This window comes from Netta rufina, assembly GCF_964035555.1.
Source record: "Netta rufina genome assembly, chromosome: 2".
NCBI lineage: Eukaryota > Metazoa > Chordata > Aves > Anseriformes > Anatidae > Netta > Netta rufina.
This window is the reverse complement of record NC_140124.1, coordinates 103664679-103681069: the sequence shown is the minus strand read 5'-3', so window position 1 is coordinate 103681069 and position 16391 is coordinate 103664679. Positions and strand designations below refer to the sequence as shown.

At 39.8% G+C, this 16391-nt stretch overlaps 1 protein-coding gene across 2 annotated transcripts; it reads left to right on the top strand.

The window, feature by feature from the left end:
• Positions 1-45: 45 nt before the first annotated feature.
• RNMT (RNA guanine-7 methyltransferase) lies at positions 46-16184 on the top strand. 2 transcript variants are annotated; one of them, XM_084282929.1, is made up of 11 exons: positions 46-83; positions 425-660; positions 2312-2444; positions 3902-4024; positions 4965-5080; positions 7081-7262; positions 7868-8032; positions 9071-9188; positions 11291-11392; positions 14208-14241; positions 16006-16184. In XM_084282929.1, the coding sequence occupies exons 2-11, from the start codon at positions 484-486 to the stop codon at positions 16041-16043; spliced, it is 1188 nt and encodes a 395-aa protein (XP_084139055.1). In that variant the 5' UTR covers positions 46-83; positions 425-483; the 3' UTR covers positions 16044-16184. The 2 variants fall into 2 exon arrangements, with proteins under 2 accessions (XP_084139055.1, XP_084139054.1); XM_084282928.1 differs by lacking the exon at positions 46-83 and having other exon boundaries at positions 324-660.
• Positions 16185-16391: the final 207 nt, after the last annotated feature.

The following is a 16391-nucleotide window of genomic DNA, read 5'->3' as shown; positions in this document are numbered from 1 at the left end:
CAGCCCTCCCCGTTGTACGCCGGACGTGACGCCGCGGCAGAGGGGGCCGCTTCCGCAAGCGGGATGGCGGAGCGCCCGGCGGGGTGAGCGCCGCGCCGCCTCCGCCCTCCTGGCCCGCGGCGCGGCGGCGGCGGAGGCGGCGGGGGGGGGGAGGGGAAGGGAGCGGGGCAACGGGCACGGGCAGGCGGCGGGGGGGGGGCGGGGGAGGTGGCGGGCAGCGGGGGGGCGTGGTCTCGGCGGTTGGGGGCGTGGTCACGGACTTAGGGGCGTGGTTATGGTGGATGGAGGCGTGGCCATATGGTTGGGGGTGTGGCCTCGTGTTGGGGGCGGGGCCTCGCGGTGGCGCCGTTGCCCCCGGGCGCTGCCTTTCAAAATGGCGGCCGCCAGGCACCAATGGCTCCCCGGGGGCTCCCGTTGCCCGCAGCTCCCTGTTGTGAGCGGCCGGCCCTGAGGGCGCTGCCCCCGCGGAGGGGAAAGGAAGGGATGGCCGACCTGGGCGCGGCGGCGGAGGAGGGCACGAAGGACGGGGAGCAGCCCCGTGGAGACGCGGAGGAGGGCGGCAGCCCCGGCACAGCGCGCCCCGGCGGCGGCGAGCAGCAGGAGGGCGGCGGGGCGAAGAGGAAGGCGGAGGAGCAGGGGGGAGAACCGCCCAAAAAATCGGTGAGTAGCGAGGAGCAGCTGGAAATGTGCCTCCTGTTAATGGGGGGGGCGGTAGGGGAAAGCAGTGCTTTGTAAAACACTGCCCCTTATCCTATATGTGCTTATAGAAGCTGGTGCTGTGGTTCTGATCCAATCGATTTTGACCTTTTGGAATTCCTACTTATAATCTGAAAATGTTTTCAATCTAATGTTTTGTTTCTGTGTTCATATATAGACGTTAATCATCAGTCTGGAAAAAGTAATACCCTTTGTCGTGGCAGAAACACTACTAACCTCTTCATCTCTTCGCTGAAGTATTCCAGGGTCAGGTTCAGAAGGACAAGGAACATGCTGTTACTGCACAGCCTGAGGGTATAAAGAGGTTCGACTCTTTCAGATCAGGCTGAAAGCAGCTGCCAGCAATCTAGATGCTACATCTGATGGCCAACAGTGGTTGCAGCAGCTGGCGTGCTTTAATGGGTTGTATGAAGGTGTCTCCCTCGCTTGTCAAAGCTAGCCTCTCTTGTTTAAGTCAGTGGCTGGCAGGGGACCATCTGTGCTTACCCTGAAAAAGACTAGGAAGCGTCAAAATATTTGTTAGTCGCAGTCAGCCCAGTGTGGTAATAAACAGATGATGGGTTTATAGCTATTCCGGACAAGTAAGGTTGTGTATGTGCTCAAGATTACCAAAATTATACAAAACGTTGAAGAACAAACATACCATATTAAAGTCAGATCTTCTTGAGCAACTGGTATTTCAATAATAAGGTATCTGGGCATTTACTTTTTTAGTGGATTACTATTGGAATTGCTTTTAATTGCAATGTAAATTCATGGCGGCTGGAATTTTGTGGCATGTTTGTGGGCGCTGACTGAGAATCCTTCAGTCTTGGTTGTACTGTTAGATGCTTTTGTCTTGCAGAATTTGTGTTGGTGCTCTGTGTTTGGTTACTTTGTATTTTATTTATAACTTTTTCATGTGCTACTGGAGATTGTTCTCAAGGTTAAGAGATGTTAGGAGCGTAATAACTAGTTACAGAGCACTTTTCAGTATCATATGGGGCTTCCTATTTTGGACTAATTACATTCAAGACTAAAACAGGCGTTTCTATGGCCTGCTGATAAATATTAAATGGGATACTGTCATCAAATCATTATTCTTTCCCTTACCCTGGTTTGTTCAAAGCTCTGGGAGTTATCACCGACAGCTTTGCACAAAATCAGCTAGTCAGCATTAAGGATAAATCGGCAGTTTATACACTTCTGTTAACAGCAAACAATGAAATTTCTGAACCAGGATTTTCTAAGAACCTTAAACGTGAAATAATGCTCGGAGAGAAGGAACATCCTCCTTTTCGGTCCCTGATTTAAAGGGAATGAAACTGATTCATTGAGAAAACTTAAGCAAAGATGCTGGGCATCATCCAGCAGAAGTTATGTGGGCCAACTGAAAATGGAATTAAATTTTTGAGGCAGTTGACGCTCCAATGATTGAAGCACTGATGTCAGTTTCAGAGTAGATACATATACAAAAACCTTTCCCCATAATGATGATGACCAGTGTATCTTGTTTCCTTTCTTAAATCTTTTAAGTGGACACATCTCTTGATTAAATGAGAAAATAATACGAAGAATTTTCTGCTTTAGTCTATTCTTCCCCTCATTTCTACAGAGTGAGCCAGGTCATGGGCAAGCTGTAGCTGCACATTATAACGAGCTTCAAGAGGTTGGATTGGAAAAACGCAGCCAGAGTCGCATATTCTACCTCAGAAACTTTAATAATTGGACGAAGAGTGTCCTCATTGGTAAGTTTCCTTAATTGATTGCTTAGCCTTTAATAAAATGTAGCTTATTTTTGTTTCAAAATGTGCCTTTAGTGCTCTCTGATGTTGATTATTAAACTTTGTCCTTTAACACAGTAAGATTTTCAAGTCTATTAAAATGTCTGTTTTTATCTATAATTTTATTTTGAATCCTTACAGTTGTGTCTTATATTGTTAGAGTGGGAAATAAATGCTAAAGTTTTAAAGATCAATTGACTTGAAAACTGGAATAAGTTCGTACTGGAAATCGTTTTTCTTCATGCTGTTTTAAAAGAGAAAGGGACAACTCTGAATCATAAAGAATCTGTTCTTGATAGATTGAGTTCTTTGTGTTATTTAAATCTATCTCAAACAATTTCTAAACTATTTTCAAAGTTCTTAGGTCTATATGAAGCAATTCTGCAGAAAACTTGAATGTATAAAACAAGATATTTTCTTTATTACACATAGTAGTTTAAAAAGATGAAAAACTAGAGAAAGTATTTTTTAAAGAAGCAGCAGCTTCTTATAGAAGGCTACAAATTAATTCCAAACAAAAACCATCCTGTCTTCAAAGAAAGTAATTGTCAGTAGAACACCACAAATTCATGGAGAGTGAGGTATGCCAGGATATGTTGTCACCATTTGTCTTAGCATGCTGCTTTTTGTTCTGTTTGGTAGAGCAGTTAAAAGCAACATTTAGGTTTACATAAAGCTGTTCCTGAAACCTGTGTTCCAGCCTTTCAGTCATGATCCATTTCATTAGCATGGTGTTGCAGCAGGTGTATCAAAACATATTTTGTCTCTCTTACTGTGAAGAGAAGTGGCTAGCACATTGATATGTTTTGCCTAATATGCCAACATCAGTCAGCTCGAGAATAATCTAGACAGAGTGGAGATGGAAAAGAAAACAAAATTCATATATGTTGTGTAAAAAGACAGCAAATAAGTAGCTAGTGTTATTGGAAAGCCTATGAAAGGCTGAGAGGAGAACATTAAATGTGCTTGTAATGTGACTGCAAGAAAAAGTTGTGGCTGGTATATTTAATTGGCTTTTAATCTTCTGGCTTTTGCATACTTAAAAATAACATCTGCCTTCATTTTAATGGTAATGAAAGGGAGCCCTGTTCTTTCCTCACATGTGGGGTAGTTGTTTAGCAGGAGCAGTGTTGCCTTTGTCTGTTAGGGAAGCAGTGCCGTGCTCCAGTCACAGGCAAAGCATGTCAAATAACGGAAAGTATTAATTACCTTTTCCAAAATCTTTAAAGTTAATGGTTGTTGCTTTCATCACTAGTGGTTTCTAGAAAAAGAGATTTAAGTCTTTAAAGTTAACAAGACTTATAGGTAAAGTAAGTTTTTGGATGTTTTAAAGTCCTTAAGCCGTTTTGGTCCTCTATGGATCTTGTGTAATAAAAGTGAATTACAGGGACCTGTGTAAGCATTCTCTCATATTTTTCTAGGTGAATTTATAGACCGGGTACGACGGAAAAAGAGTGACATAACTGTTCTGGATCTGGGATGTGGCAAAGGTGGAGACTTACTGAAATGGAAAAAAGGCAGAATTAAAAAAATTGTCTGTACTGGTAAGAAGATACAGTAACTTTCCAGGGAAAGTATAACAGTGTTATGGGGGGAAAAGCCACACCTCTAGTCTTGTACTGTTCCCTTTTTTGTTAGTGTGCCCCAGAGTGCAGTAAGACACCTTCTGTCAAAGAGGCTTTTTTTTTAGGTCTTTTAACCTGAAGATATATATTTGATTGTCAGCATAAATATCAGAACCTTTAATACTGTGTGTAATGAGCTCTCAGTTCAACTCATAAATAAAAGCTAGTAGCAGTAAAGAAATACCATATTATCACAGATGGTCTTAGGGTAAAGACACGGGGGAAAAGACTGACATCACGTATTTTATGTCTTTTCTCCCATGTCTAATCTCCTGAAGTATTTTTAACTGTTCTGAGACTTTTAAAATTTGTCCAAACTGTCATTATTCAGTGAAACTACGCCTGTGAGAGTAATAGCCTTAAAAAGAAAATTCCTGTGATGAAACATGAGCATATATCACAAATCATTGCATTTCAGTATCTTGTATATCTGTAAGAAGATGAAGAGCTTTCATTACTGTTTGAAAACCCCCTCAGAGCCGCACTCTTTTAGCTAATTGGAGCTAGACATTTAATGCTAACAGCGCTTCATATCAATCACTTTGTATCTATTACGTGAACTTTTGGAGGCTTTTTTGCACTTATGAGGATGGCAGCTTTCTAAAATCTTCAGTTTATAACTTTTGTCTGAAGTAAAGGCAGAAAATGATCAAGAGTTACAGTATAATCTCAAAAGCTTTCTGAAAACTAAATTCTTTCTCTACAAGTTGGAAATAAAACTTCACATCACAGTGTAACTGTAGATCAACTTACGGCCTAACAGGTTTTCAGTGCTCCAGTAATTGTTCCAGTTTTCTTGTCTGAAGTTTACACATTCATCTTTTTTCTTTTTACATTTTTTCTTTATCTCTCTCTATAGATATTGCTGATATTTCTGTGCAACAGTGCAAGCAGCGATATGAAGACATGAAAGCTCGATGTCGCTATAATGAACGTATTTTTGATGCAGAATTTATACAAGCAGATAGTACCAAGGTACAGTTTTTAGGTTTTACAATACTTTGGAGATTTTATGTTCTTTTGTTAAGCAAATATAGGAGGTGATGGTAGTGCTGTAATATCTAGGGGATGTTGTATATTTTTAAGACCAGGTTGTTGAACTATCAGGAGAATCAACTGCACAGGTTACTGAAACGTTGCATAAAATTTAGTTAAATGCATTTGATTACTGCTTTACAGTGTAACATTTTTGAAGCTCAGATGCCTTTCTTAGGTAATAAGTGTGATGCTTTTGGTTTCTTTCATTTGACGAGGGAAAGGGAATTTATACTTACTTCTGGAGTTTTAGGATCCAGTATGGGATGTTGAAAACTGTCTTGGCAAATGTGTTTTGATGGTGGAATGAATAAGGGACACTTAGTGATTTAACACATAAATTTTCCTTATTCCGGTATTTTCTAGTAGCATTTTAATTACCATTATATTAATCTTCAAAATATCTGTGATGGTGCAGATGCTTTAGATGGCATGGAGGTGACGTGGAGTACATTGCTGTGGCTTAGGAAACAGTCTTGTGCACAGCACTGCTTTCACGCCATGGAAATGAAGGCTGAGAGTGCCCTGCTGACACAGGCTGAGGGACAGAGCCCAGCTGGTTCCAGTGTACTTGTGGAAAGCCTGAACCTGTCCTACCTAGACTTGCAGGAAGGGTTGGTGGCTTGAATTCTTGGTTGCCACCTTTTTTTTTTTTCTGAGGAATAGAGTCAGTTGCTTGTTTCCGGGTCATCTGTCTCTGCTCAAAATTACAGTCATGGAGTAGAGGAGGCAGCCTTGGCCTGTAAAGAAAGAGATGTTTTCACATTATTATCACAGTTAGGTCTTGCGTGCACATGTATTGCCTGTTGCACATTCTGTTTTCTCTGTCCACTCACGCAAAAGTTCATCTCCCCGAAAGTTCATCTCTATTCTTTGTGTTAGATATAATGCAAAATCTCCTTCTTCCAGCTGGCCTAGTTCCTCCCCTGGACCTCTGCATGCTGGTTTCCTGTGTCTCTCTTTGTTGAAGTACAAAGGGGTAGCAAACAGATAAAATTGCTATGGGTATCCCAAGTGTCCGTTTTTGTCTTCATACATAACATTGACAGAATGTGGTGTGAACTGTTACAGACTGGGAGCGAGTGGGTGGGTGGGGAGTCTGGGTGAGAAGAGAAACTCAGAACTGTTAAGTATGAAATATTAAGTACAGAACGTGTATTGTGGACCCTGGGGCATGTGCTCCTGTGTTATTTGTGGATGCTACTGGTATTGTATAAAAGAAGCCTGAAAAGTTGGGAAAAAAAAAGTTGGGAACTGCTGGAGTACAGGGTCAAACTGTGTCAAGCTTTAACGTGACACATTTCAAGGGCTCCAAGATCTCCAGGGTTACTAGTTACCTGGATTAAGGGGAAGGGACTGTGTAGTTACATTACATACGTGCATGTAAATGCACATAAGCAAATATAACTTGGCTGGCTTGTTAGCTGCCGTATTTAATATGATGTCTCGTCCCCCTCAGTAATATATTTAATGGATATTTTCTTAGCAAAAGAAATGCCAGTTGTCATTACAGATAGTTGTCATTACCTTCAGTTTACTTAGTAAACTGAAAATACATTTGATTCTGTTGGTGGTTTCCAGCTTATCTGTGACTGGTTGTAAACCCTCAGTGCTAAAATATCTCTGGAAACTTCTAGGTTAACTGTAGTCTTGGGCTTTGGCCTTTTGGTGTAGTTATGTAGCTGATGACAAGAAATTAATTTTTAGACATGGTAATTATTTTTTTCATCATAACACAAGTTTTCAGTGTAGCTGTGGGCTTTTTCTTACTCTTACCTTTTTCAGCTTGTTCTTGTTGAACTTGTGAAGAAGTGGATGTGGAAAGACTTCAAAGAATTATGGGAGTAGTGTATTTTGGTGGAAGATGTGATTCATGCTTGTTTATGTAGCTTTTGCCACAAGTTTTCTTTATCTTTTTTCTTCTCTTTAATGCATTTCAGGATCTCCTGTCTTCCAAATACAATGATCCAGATATGCGCTTTGACATTTGCAGCTGTCAATTTGTTTACCATTACTCATTTGAGACATATGAGCAGGCTGACATGATGCTTAAAAACGCTTGTGGGAATCTCTCTCCTGGAGGGTATTTCATTGGCACAACTCCAAATAGCTTTGAGCTTGTGTAAGTACTTTTTTATCCTACTAGTCTTCCAAAAGTCTGTGAAGCATTGTCAAGTCATAGTTGTTCTTACAGTGCTCTGATACATTTGTGTAAACAAAATCATTTTTTTGGCAACAGTTTTGGATTCTAGTCCAGAAAATCTCTCTCACGAACTTGACTCAAACAGGTCAATCTGTACTAACTGTTGTCTCTTGTACCCATGGCTCTTCTGGAGTGTGTATGGATCTTCATAGGTAAACCTTTGGTAGTGATTTAAATAGTGGCAAAATATCCACAGCCTGGAGAGTAGCTGTCGGAGTTCACTGTGGTAGTAGTTCCAAGAAGCCTGTCTTGTCCCTGTAGAATGTGCCTGGGCTAAAAGTTAATTTTCTAGGTCTGTGTGGTCCTTGGCATATTGTATAGGAATGATAAACTTTTAAAATTCAGCATGCCTCTGCTTCATTTCATTTTCATTGCTTTAATGGATTCAGTGTGTGGCAAAGTACAGGGAATCCTGGATGCCGTGATACTGGGATGAAGCAGTTTCAGGTCTCTTAGGCATTGTTTACTCTGTAAAATGAAAAGTGGGTCTGTCAACTACTGTTTGTTTATATCTCTTTTTGTAGAAAACGGCTAGAAGCTTCAGAAACAAATTCATTTGGGAATGACGTATACAGTGTAAAATTTGAGAAGAAGGGAGAATATCCCTTGTTTGGCTGCAAATATGATTTCCACTTAGAAGAAGTGGTTGATGTCCCTGAATTCTTGGTTTATTTTCCATTACTGGAAGAGTAAGTTAAATTTTGAATTCCATCTATAATGAGAGCAGTGTTTTATTGTGCAACAGAAAACTTTGTCTTGTTACAGTTGCAGTTCCTTGTTTTTTGTTGTCTCTCTAAATGAAGACGTTTCTTGCATTTCTGTCGAAGACTGTAATCTGGTATATGTCCGTTGTGCGCAGTTGAAGGTGCTCTGGTCAGAAACTGTGAAGACTTGCACTAGATCTTGCATAGGAGTTTCACTGTCTGATGTCATCTGAAAGCATACATCTAGTGCTGTGAAATTTTTCTTCATTAACCTTAACTTTTTGGGGTTTTATTCTACCTTTTTTAAGTGCTTCAGCAAGCCCTCTTGTGTATCGTCTTCTTTCTGGTGCCTCTTTCTTACCTTATTCAACTTTTTTTGGATGTTCATCGATTTTCAACTTCTTCCGTCTGTAAATATCTTGAGTGTATATTTTACTATTACCTCTGCATGAATTCAGGTATACCATTACTAGCCTGTTGTCTTCTGAGGTACAGACAAATATTTCCATATCCTCCACCCCGGCCATTCAAACTCAGTATGAATTTAAAACAATGTAGAGTTTTCCATTCAAATCTGTATATTTTCACACACTTCATTTGTGTCTCTATGAAGAGTGTTAGCTTCTACCACTGATGCCTGTAACTTCAGTGTTGTATGACTACAGTGTCAACATATAACTGAGATGTAAGGCACTAAATCTAGTAGTGGATTCCTCAGTATATCTATAATAGCTGCTCTGGCAGATTATAATTACTAACTTGAGTGCTAGGAGAAGACACGTTTTTGTTGAAATGTTTATAATCACTTATGTGTAGATTTTTATTGTCATAATTCAAAAAAATAGTACAATTTGTGGTGGTAATGCAGTTTTTTTATCTAAATGTGTTTACTGAAAGATAAATTTTAGAACGATTGTAATCCTAGTGGATACCATAAGATGTCACTGTGGCTTAAATTGTTTCTTTGAAAATAAAGGTACAGTAATTTTGTTGTTTCCATAATCAAGCTTGTTATTTTGACAGAATGGCAAAGAAGCATGGTATGAAGCTAGTCTACAAAATGACGTTTCGGGAATTCTATGAAGAAAAGGTCAAGAATGAGGAGCATAAGATGCTGTTAAGGAGAATGCAGGCCTTGGAGGTAAATGCAGAGTTAACTTATTTTCTTTTAAATAGTATTTTACATCTTGTAAATTATTTGTGCAATAACTGAAATTACTCTTGTGAACATTGTGCGGTTTACTAAGGGCTACCAATTAACCTTCTGTTACTGAAAATGTGGTTGTGGTTGTGAAAATGTGTGTCAGCTGACAGCCAGATGCCCACCCAGTAGTGCTCTCACTTGCCCTCCTCAGCAGGACTTGAGGGGAGAAAATAAGACAAAAAAGCTTATGGGTTGAGATAAAGGCAGGGAGGTAGTATGGTGAGAAACAACTCTTAGTTATTTTCTTAATTGTCAATAAACTAAAATAATCTTCCTAAAGTCAAGTCTGTTTTGCCCGTGATGGTAATTGGTAAACAAAGGCAAAACTAAAAATGCCTTCCCTCTTCCCAGCCTCTTCTTCCCAGGCTCAACTTCATTCCTGACTCCCTTACTTCCTTCCATTGCAGGGTGGCTTGTGGAGCTGGGGACTGTGATCGATCCAAACAGCTCCTCTCTGCTTCTTCTTCCTCATACTTTTCCTCTGCTCCAGCGTGTGTCCCTCCCACAAGCTGCAGTTCTTAAAGAGCTGCTACAGCACTGCACCACATTCCATGGGGTGCAGTATTTCAGGAACAAACTGCTCCAGTATGGACTCCTCTCCATGGGCTGTAGTTCCTGACAGGAGCACAAGCTCTACATGGGCTGCAGCTTCCTTCAGGGCTTATCCACTTGCTCTGGCCTGGGGTCCTCCACCGTCTGCAGGTGCATATCTGCCCTGATGTGGTTCTCGATGGTCTGCGGGGGGACAAATTGTTTCACCACGGTCTTCTCCATAGGCTGCAAGGGCATTTCTGCTCTGGTGCCTGGAGTACTTCCTACCATTCCTTCCTCACTGACTTTTGTGTCTGCATCCAGTACAGCAATTTATTTCTGTGGGTAAAATTACAAATTTGAAGTAAGTTTTCACTATTATTAAGAAGTAAGCAGAAACACATTGACCACACCTGGTCAAATAACACCAATGTTTGTTTCTTGTTTTACATAGAAACACAGGAATCATGCCTGGTATCATGCAGTGGGAACTGTAATCCATTTCTTCTACAGCTGATGGGCTAAAAGCTGGATCTTTGTTCAAAAACTACTGATTAAGAGTCAGAAAGTAATATTTGTAGGAATAAAAGGAAAGCTGTGTTTATAGAAGAAAATGATACCGAACTGTTACCAGGCTTAGATTTTGTCCAGTGTTTTTGCCTTTTATCCTCAAGCTGTTATCTTGGATGACTTCAGCAGCTTTAGAGGAGCTTTTCAATGCTGTCTTTGGGGCTTTGTTTTATCATGCTTACATATGATTCCGTTTTGCCTCAAATGGTAGAATTTTTCATCACAGAGCTATCTAGATGAGTATGTGGTGACACATAAAGCTCAGTGACATGGGCTACAAGTGGACTCTACTGCCCTTCTTGACTCAAAAAGGGATGGTGCTCATATTTCCAGCAGCATGGTGAAATACCATCTTACATATCAGCATCTTAGAGAAGTGAGAGTTGTCTTACTTAATAGCTACATACAACTGAGGACAGCACTGTTGAGTACAGACCATTTTGCAGTAAGTGGGATCTTTAATAAGTATATATTAGTTTTGAAGAATTGGATCTATGCTTCTGTTTATAGCTCCTGTGTGTCATTCAGGCATTTTAAGCATTCTGCTTGAAATACTATAGCTGCTCTGTTCACAGTAGTTCTCTTCACAGTTGCTGACTTGTTCAGTTGCTGCTCTGAAAGAGGGTATGTCTAGATCATGGTCATAATGAGCTGTACATGGAGCATAATTTTAATAGCTTATTCTGTCTGTCCTGTTTCAGACATGTAAGTAGATGAAAGTTAATTTATAAATTCTGGGTATTAGATTTTTCTGGGAAGTAGCAAATATCAGACCTGACCCGACAGGTGCTTTAAAGGAGAAATGCAAATTTTAAGATACTCCTAATAATTACTGACCTCAATTTTGGGCCGTATTGTCGCAAACCCTTGACTAGTGTGATTAATATATCATACTACCTAACTAATATTTTTTTTTCTTTTTTTTGTATTTTCTCTAGCCATACTCCGCATCTGATGATTCCAGACTTGCTTCTGATAAACCTGATGATTATGAGCATGCAAAAGAGTTTATCAAAGATGGCAAGGCGAAGTTACCATTGGTAAGTACCTTCTCACCTCACTACAGCAAACAGTGTCTAAAATTGAGGCCATAATCCTGCAGATGTTTCATACCTTCTTCATTTCAACTGCAATGGAATTGCCACCTATGTCTCCGTGTACATGACAAATCATAGAACAGGCGGTTAATCTATAACCTTTGCTTAAAGAATTAAATTCAGTTAAGTTGTTAGCTGTTAAGAAATTTGCAATGGTGTGGAAGGAAAAGGATGTTTTGCCACCCCCCTTGACATCTGTTCTAACATAATTATCTTGAATTTCAAGAATTTTCTTATGATTCTGGATCTTCACTCTATCCATTTAAAGTTCTAGTTTTCTTCTTTTAATCCTCAGACAGAGAGGAGGGTTGAAAACTTTCTTTGTAATCTTGTAAGTATTTAAAATATTATACATTTTTTCTGTTGTCTTTTTGAGTGAAGAAGATCCAGCTCAATTTGCAGCCAGTTTTAGTAGTTCTATTTATTTTTTTTAAATCTGCCCTTCCTGCATTTTTTTTGAGCAGGGCTACTAGAACTGAACCAGTCCTACCTGCATCCATACATTTCTCTCCTTTGTTTTATTAAATATGATGTTCTGTTCACATCTGGGAATGGAAAGACCCTTTTTTTGTTATGATAGTAATGTTACCTTGTACAATATTTAGTCTGATAGCCTGTCATATATTTTTCTGCAGTTCTCTGGCTTTGCCAGCTTGATTTATTTCAGAAACAAAAGAACATTGAAACATCTTTTATGGAGATCATAGTAGATTTTAGATCAGTGGTCCAATTAAATACTTTTTTGCTGCTTCTGGTCTTGTCTTCTAAAGGACATGCTGCCTTTCTGATCTTCCTGTCTTTCTCATATTTTTGTAAATGAGGTTTCTTTCTTTGACTGTCCTAGCAGGACGTGACAATGTTGGAGTTTTTTTGTTTGACCCCATTTCTGCTGTCCTTCCAGTTAGATACTGAATTAGCCTTATTGTGATCAGGACTTTTCAGGCTAGTTCTGTGTCTACATTATGTGGTACTGGGAGTGTGATAGGGTTTGTAGCCCCTGAGAGTGTTTTGTAAGACTGGGGTGGAAGCCTTGATGTTGATAATGTGTATTTTGCTGCCTTTTGTGGCATGGCATTGGGGTTTAACACAGCAGACAGACACTTGAACGCCACGTCTGCTCACGCTCCATGCATGTGTACGATTCCTCTGAATTTCAGTTCTTGAGGGGCAAAGTGCTCCTGGCAGCTTGTCCCCTCACAACCTTTTAATTCTTCTGTGTTGGTCTCAGAGCTCATGGGGTGTGTGACGGACAGGAGCCTGCACAAATGCTGTTCCTGGGAAGTGAGCAGGAGGTCAGACAACATCTGCTGTTCCCCCAGGAACTGCTGCCACTGCCCATCCTGTCTGTAGCCAGACCGGCTGTTCAGCGTGGCATATAGCTGTGTGCTTGCTTCTGCACCTGCCTTTGGGGAGTCAGGCTGGATGGAAACCTCGCAAAAGCATAATTTCACTGTCTCATGCTCAGCAGTTCCTGGTGCAGAGTATTGGCTGTTTTGGTCTGAACTGTAGGCTGTCTTTCGTGTGTTCAGGTTCTTTAACAAGAGAGAAACAAAACTGGAGACTAAGTAGTTTGAGTAAAGTTTGTAGTTTAAGTAAGGTGCGCAGTTACTAAGACCTGGCGTTAAACTTTTTTATGGTGCATGTAGCACAAGGCTGTCAGCTTGACATTTTTCCACATGGATTTTTCGTATTTTTTGTGATTGGCTTACCTGCTGTTCATGTTCTGAATTACTGAGGATGTAGTGAATTATTGAGGATTTACTGCATATATAACAATCCTACATCAAGAGGGAAAAGAAACCTGCTCTCTGTATTTGAAATCTAAAAAAAAATCAAAAAGAAGGTTCCCTCTTTTAAGAAACAACCTTAAGAACGTGAGAATGGCTGAGTAAGACCAAAGACCTCTTTTGCCTGATAGTCTTAACAGTTGGCAAGTAGTTGTTGCCTGGGAAGACGTGTGAGAAAGGGTGTAAGTGCTATGTCACCTGAACAAGTCTCTGTATTTATTTTACTGACCTTATAAAAGATGAATAATTTGGTCAGAACTGGTCAGTGGGTAGCATATAGGTTAAATCGTGCCTGCAGTGAGAGCACACTGGAAGAGGATGGAGTAGGCAGAGCAGAAAGGGAGCTTGTTCTTTGTTACCTCATGCTTCTTAATAGGTGGAGTAAATGGCAGCAGCTGTTTACTTGAGCACTGCTCCCGCTACTGTGCTTTCATCTGAAAGGTGGGCTAAGAGTAGGCTTCCTGGGGCTCCCAGGTGGATTATTTTCCATAACATGCAAGCTGGGCTCAGTTATTCTTCTGGAGTAGAGCTTTTATGGTCTGCAGGGAGGTGTTAGGTGGAGGCTGGCAATATCCCAGGGGAAGGTGACACGCCTGTGGCCTTTCCACAGCTTCAGCATGAATGTTGGGCAGCTTGGGCAGGAGAACTCCTTGAGCCAGGTCAGGTCACGCTGACGTGCAGTAGTGAACCCAGTGTGTCCCTGCATTGCAGAGGCATCCAGCCCAGCAGACTGGTGGCCCAATGTAATTTAGATGTTTTCCTTTACCTGAGGTGTCCCAGCTCCCCATCATTGTAGCTACTGGAGTTGTAAATATCTGTGGTCTACGGTAATGCTTAAGTAGGACCTAAATAGCCATCTAGTGTGGGTGGTTAGAAGTTGGTCCGTGAAAGATTGTTTATCCTGAGTTAAAACGGTGATTTGTTGTTTCCTCATCTTTTTGTTTAAACTGTTTTTTTATGTCCTCTTCTAGGGAACCCTGAGTAAATCTGAATGGGAAGCAACAAGTAAGTACTGTTTTGAAAACTCGGTGTTGACTAAGTGACTGTTGTGGGAAATGTATGAAATAAATAGACTGTCAATTAAGGAAGAAAATGTAAATTTTACATAAAACAGTATTTTATTTGTGTTATTGGAATGCCTGTATATAGCCGGGATAGTACACACAGCTCAAGAAATTGGGTGAGGGGAAAACGCATGAAATAGGTTGAACTTCTGTTTATTTAAGTAGTTTCAAGTATGCAAACTTTCAGGCCAGAAACATTTTGGGGAAGCCTTCTTAGAAGGTATGAAAAGAGGATGGTAGTGTCAGTCTTCTAATATTAGCAAAAATGTACACTTGGACATTATACCATTACTAGTCAACTAGAAAACAAACTTCACTAGGGGCATATATTAATCAAAAAAATAGACAAGTCAGTTTTGGGAAGACAGACTTTTCTTTTTGCCTGTAGCGGTTAGTATGTTCCAGAAAGAAACAGCATGAATGGTGAAGAGCTATTTGAATGTTTTATGAAAGGGGTGGAGGGAATGGAAGTCTGTGCCTCAGACATGGGAAAAGATACAATATTCTAAAATACATTTGAATTCTGTAAGCATGTTTCATGGAAAACTTTTGACTTCAGCTGTCTTATTTTTTTTTTCAATGTTGAATTTAGTAAACCTCACATAAAAGGGACTCAGAATTCTGTTGGTAAAAATCCTCTCCTAGAGAGGTTGTTACTAACTTATGTGTCACAGTGGCCAACCAGTACTTGCATTTTTGCAGACCATTTTACTTGTGTTAGTAGGTTAAAAACAAACAAAAATGCTGTTTAATTAATGAATGAAAGAGTCTTTACGTAGTGTTTAGTTTTTAAAGTAAAGGTTAATTCAAACAGTGTAAAAGTATTATGTAATCTATGAATCTAGTTGAGAGGGGCTCTTTATACCTTCAGAAGTTCAGTGATGATTGTATTTTCAAAGTACTCTTTTTAAATTTTTTTTTCTAGAGGGACTTGGAGTACAGAGTTTTTGATGGTTTAGGACATAAATGCAGCTTGCTCATTACACGAAACTTTGCTTTATTGCTGAGGAATAGAAAGATTTGCAGTGTAGCTAGAATATTTGTTAAAAGTTAGGTTTAAGTGGAAAACCATTTATTTGGACTCAAGGCCTTGAAGTGATTTAACTTACCTGTCATGAAGCTTAAGAACTTCTGACGTAGCCACATTGGTTTGATTATATGCTGAATAACCATTTCCAAGGGCACTGATGGGGACTTGATGAGATCCGCTTCTGGAATTATACTGTTCTGTAATTGAGAAAATGCTGTCTGGCATTTGTAAATATTTGTCAATGATATTTTAAACAAGCAAAAATTGAAAGTGAGGTTGATTATTTGACCCATTATTGTCTGTTAAAATTGCATGTATAAAGGATTCTTTAAACTCACTTGCATGTGACTTTTTCTGAAGCAGGGAATGTTAATTATCTGTAAAATGGCATAGTAATTTGAGTTGCATTTACATTAAGTGAAGTCAGTGTTGCATCAATAGTATCAACAGTACTTAAAATATTTTCTTCTTTGCATACTTGAAACTCTATTTTGAAAATATATCTAAAACTATGCTAGAATTGAATACTAGAGTTGTGGGGAAACCATGGCAGTTCTTACAGTGTCAGCAGTCAGTTAACAAGTCGTTTGGGCCGGATGTCAATCTGTTTAAATTTTGAACCCCTATGCGAGTGGCAGAGGAAGCTGAAACTTCGTGCTTCTTTTTCTTTTCTAGGTATTTACTTGGTATTTGCATTTGAGAAGCAACTGTGAAACTTCACATACTGGATGCAGCAAGAAGAGATCATATCCATGTACAAGTTGGAATGGTCTGAAATCCATTGTGGCAACTATTTTTTTATTTTTATTTTTTAATTATCAGAAGTGTGCAGGACACTACCAAAAACGAGAGGAAGCTCATGATTCTGAGTTACATTGCCTGTCTGTGACAGATGGACTTGTGTGTGTATATATAAGAAAGATTCTGAACCAGTCTTTTTAAGGATTTGTAAGCAATCTGCATGCTCTCAAAACTCACGTTTGAACTTGACACAACTCCATGTTACAAAAAAAAAAAACGTTTTGTTAGTAGCTAAGTACGTTTGTGGTTACCAGCCTAAC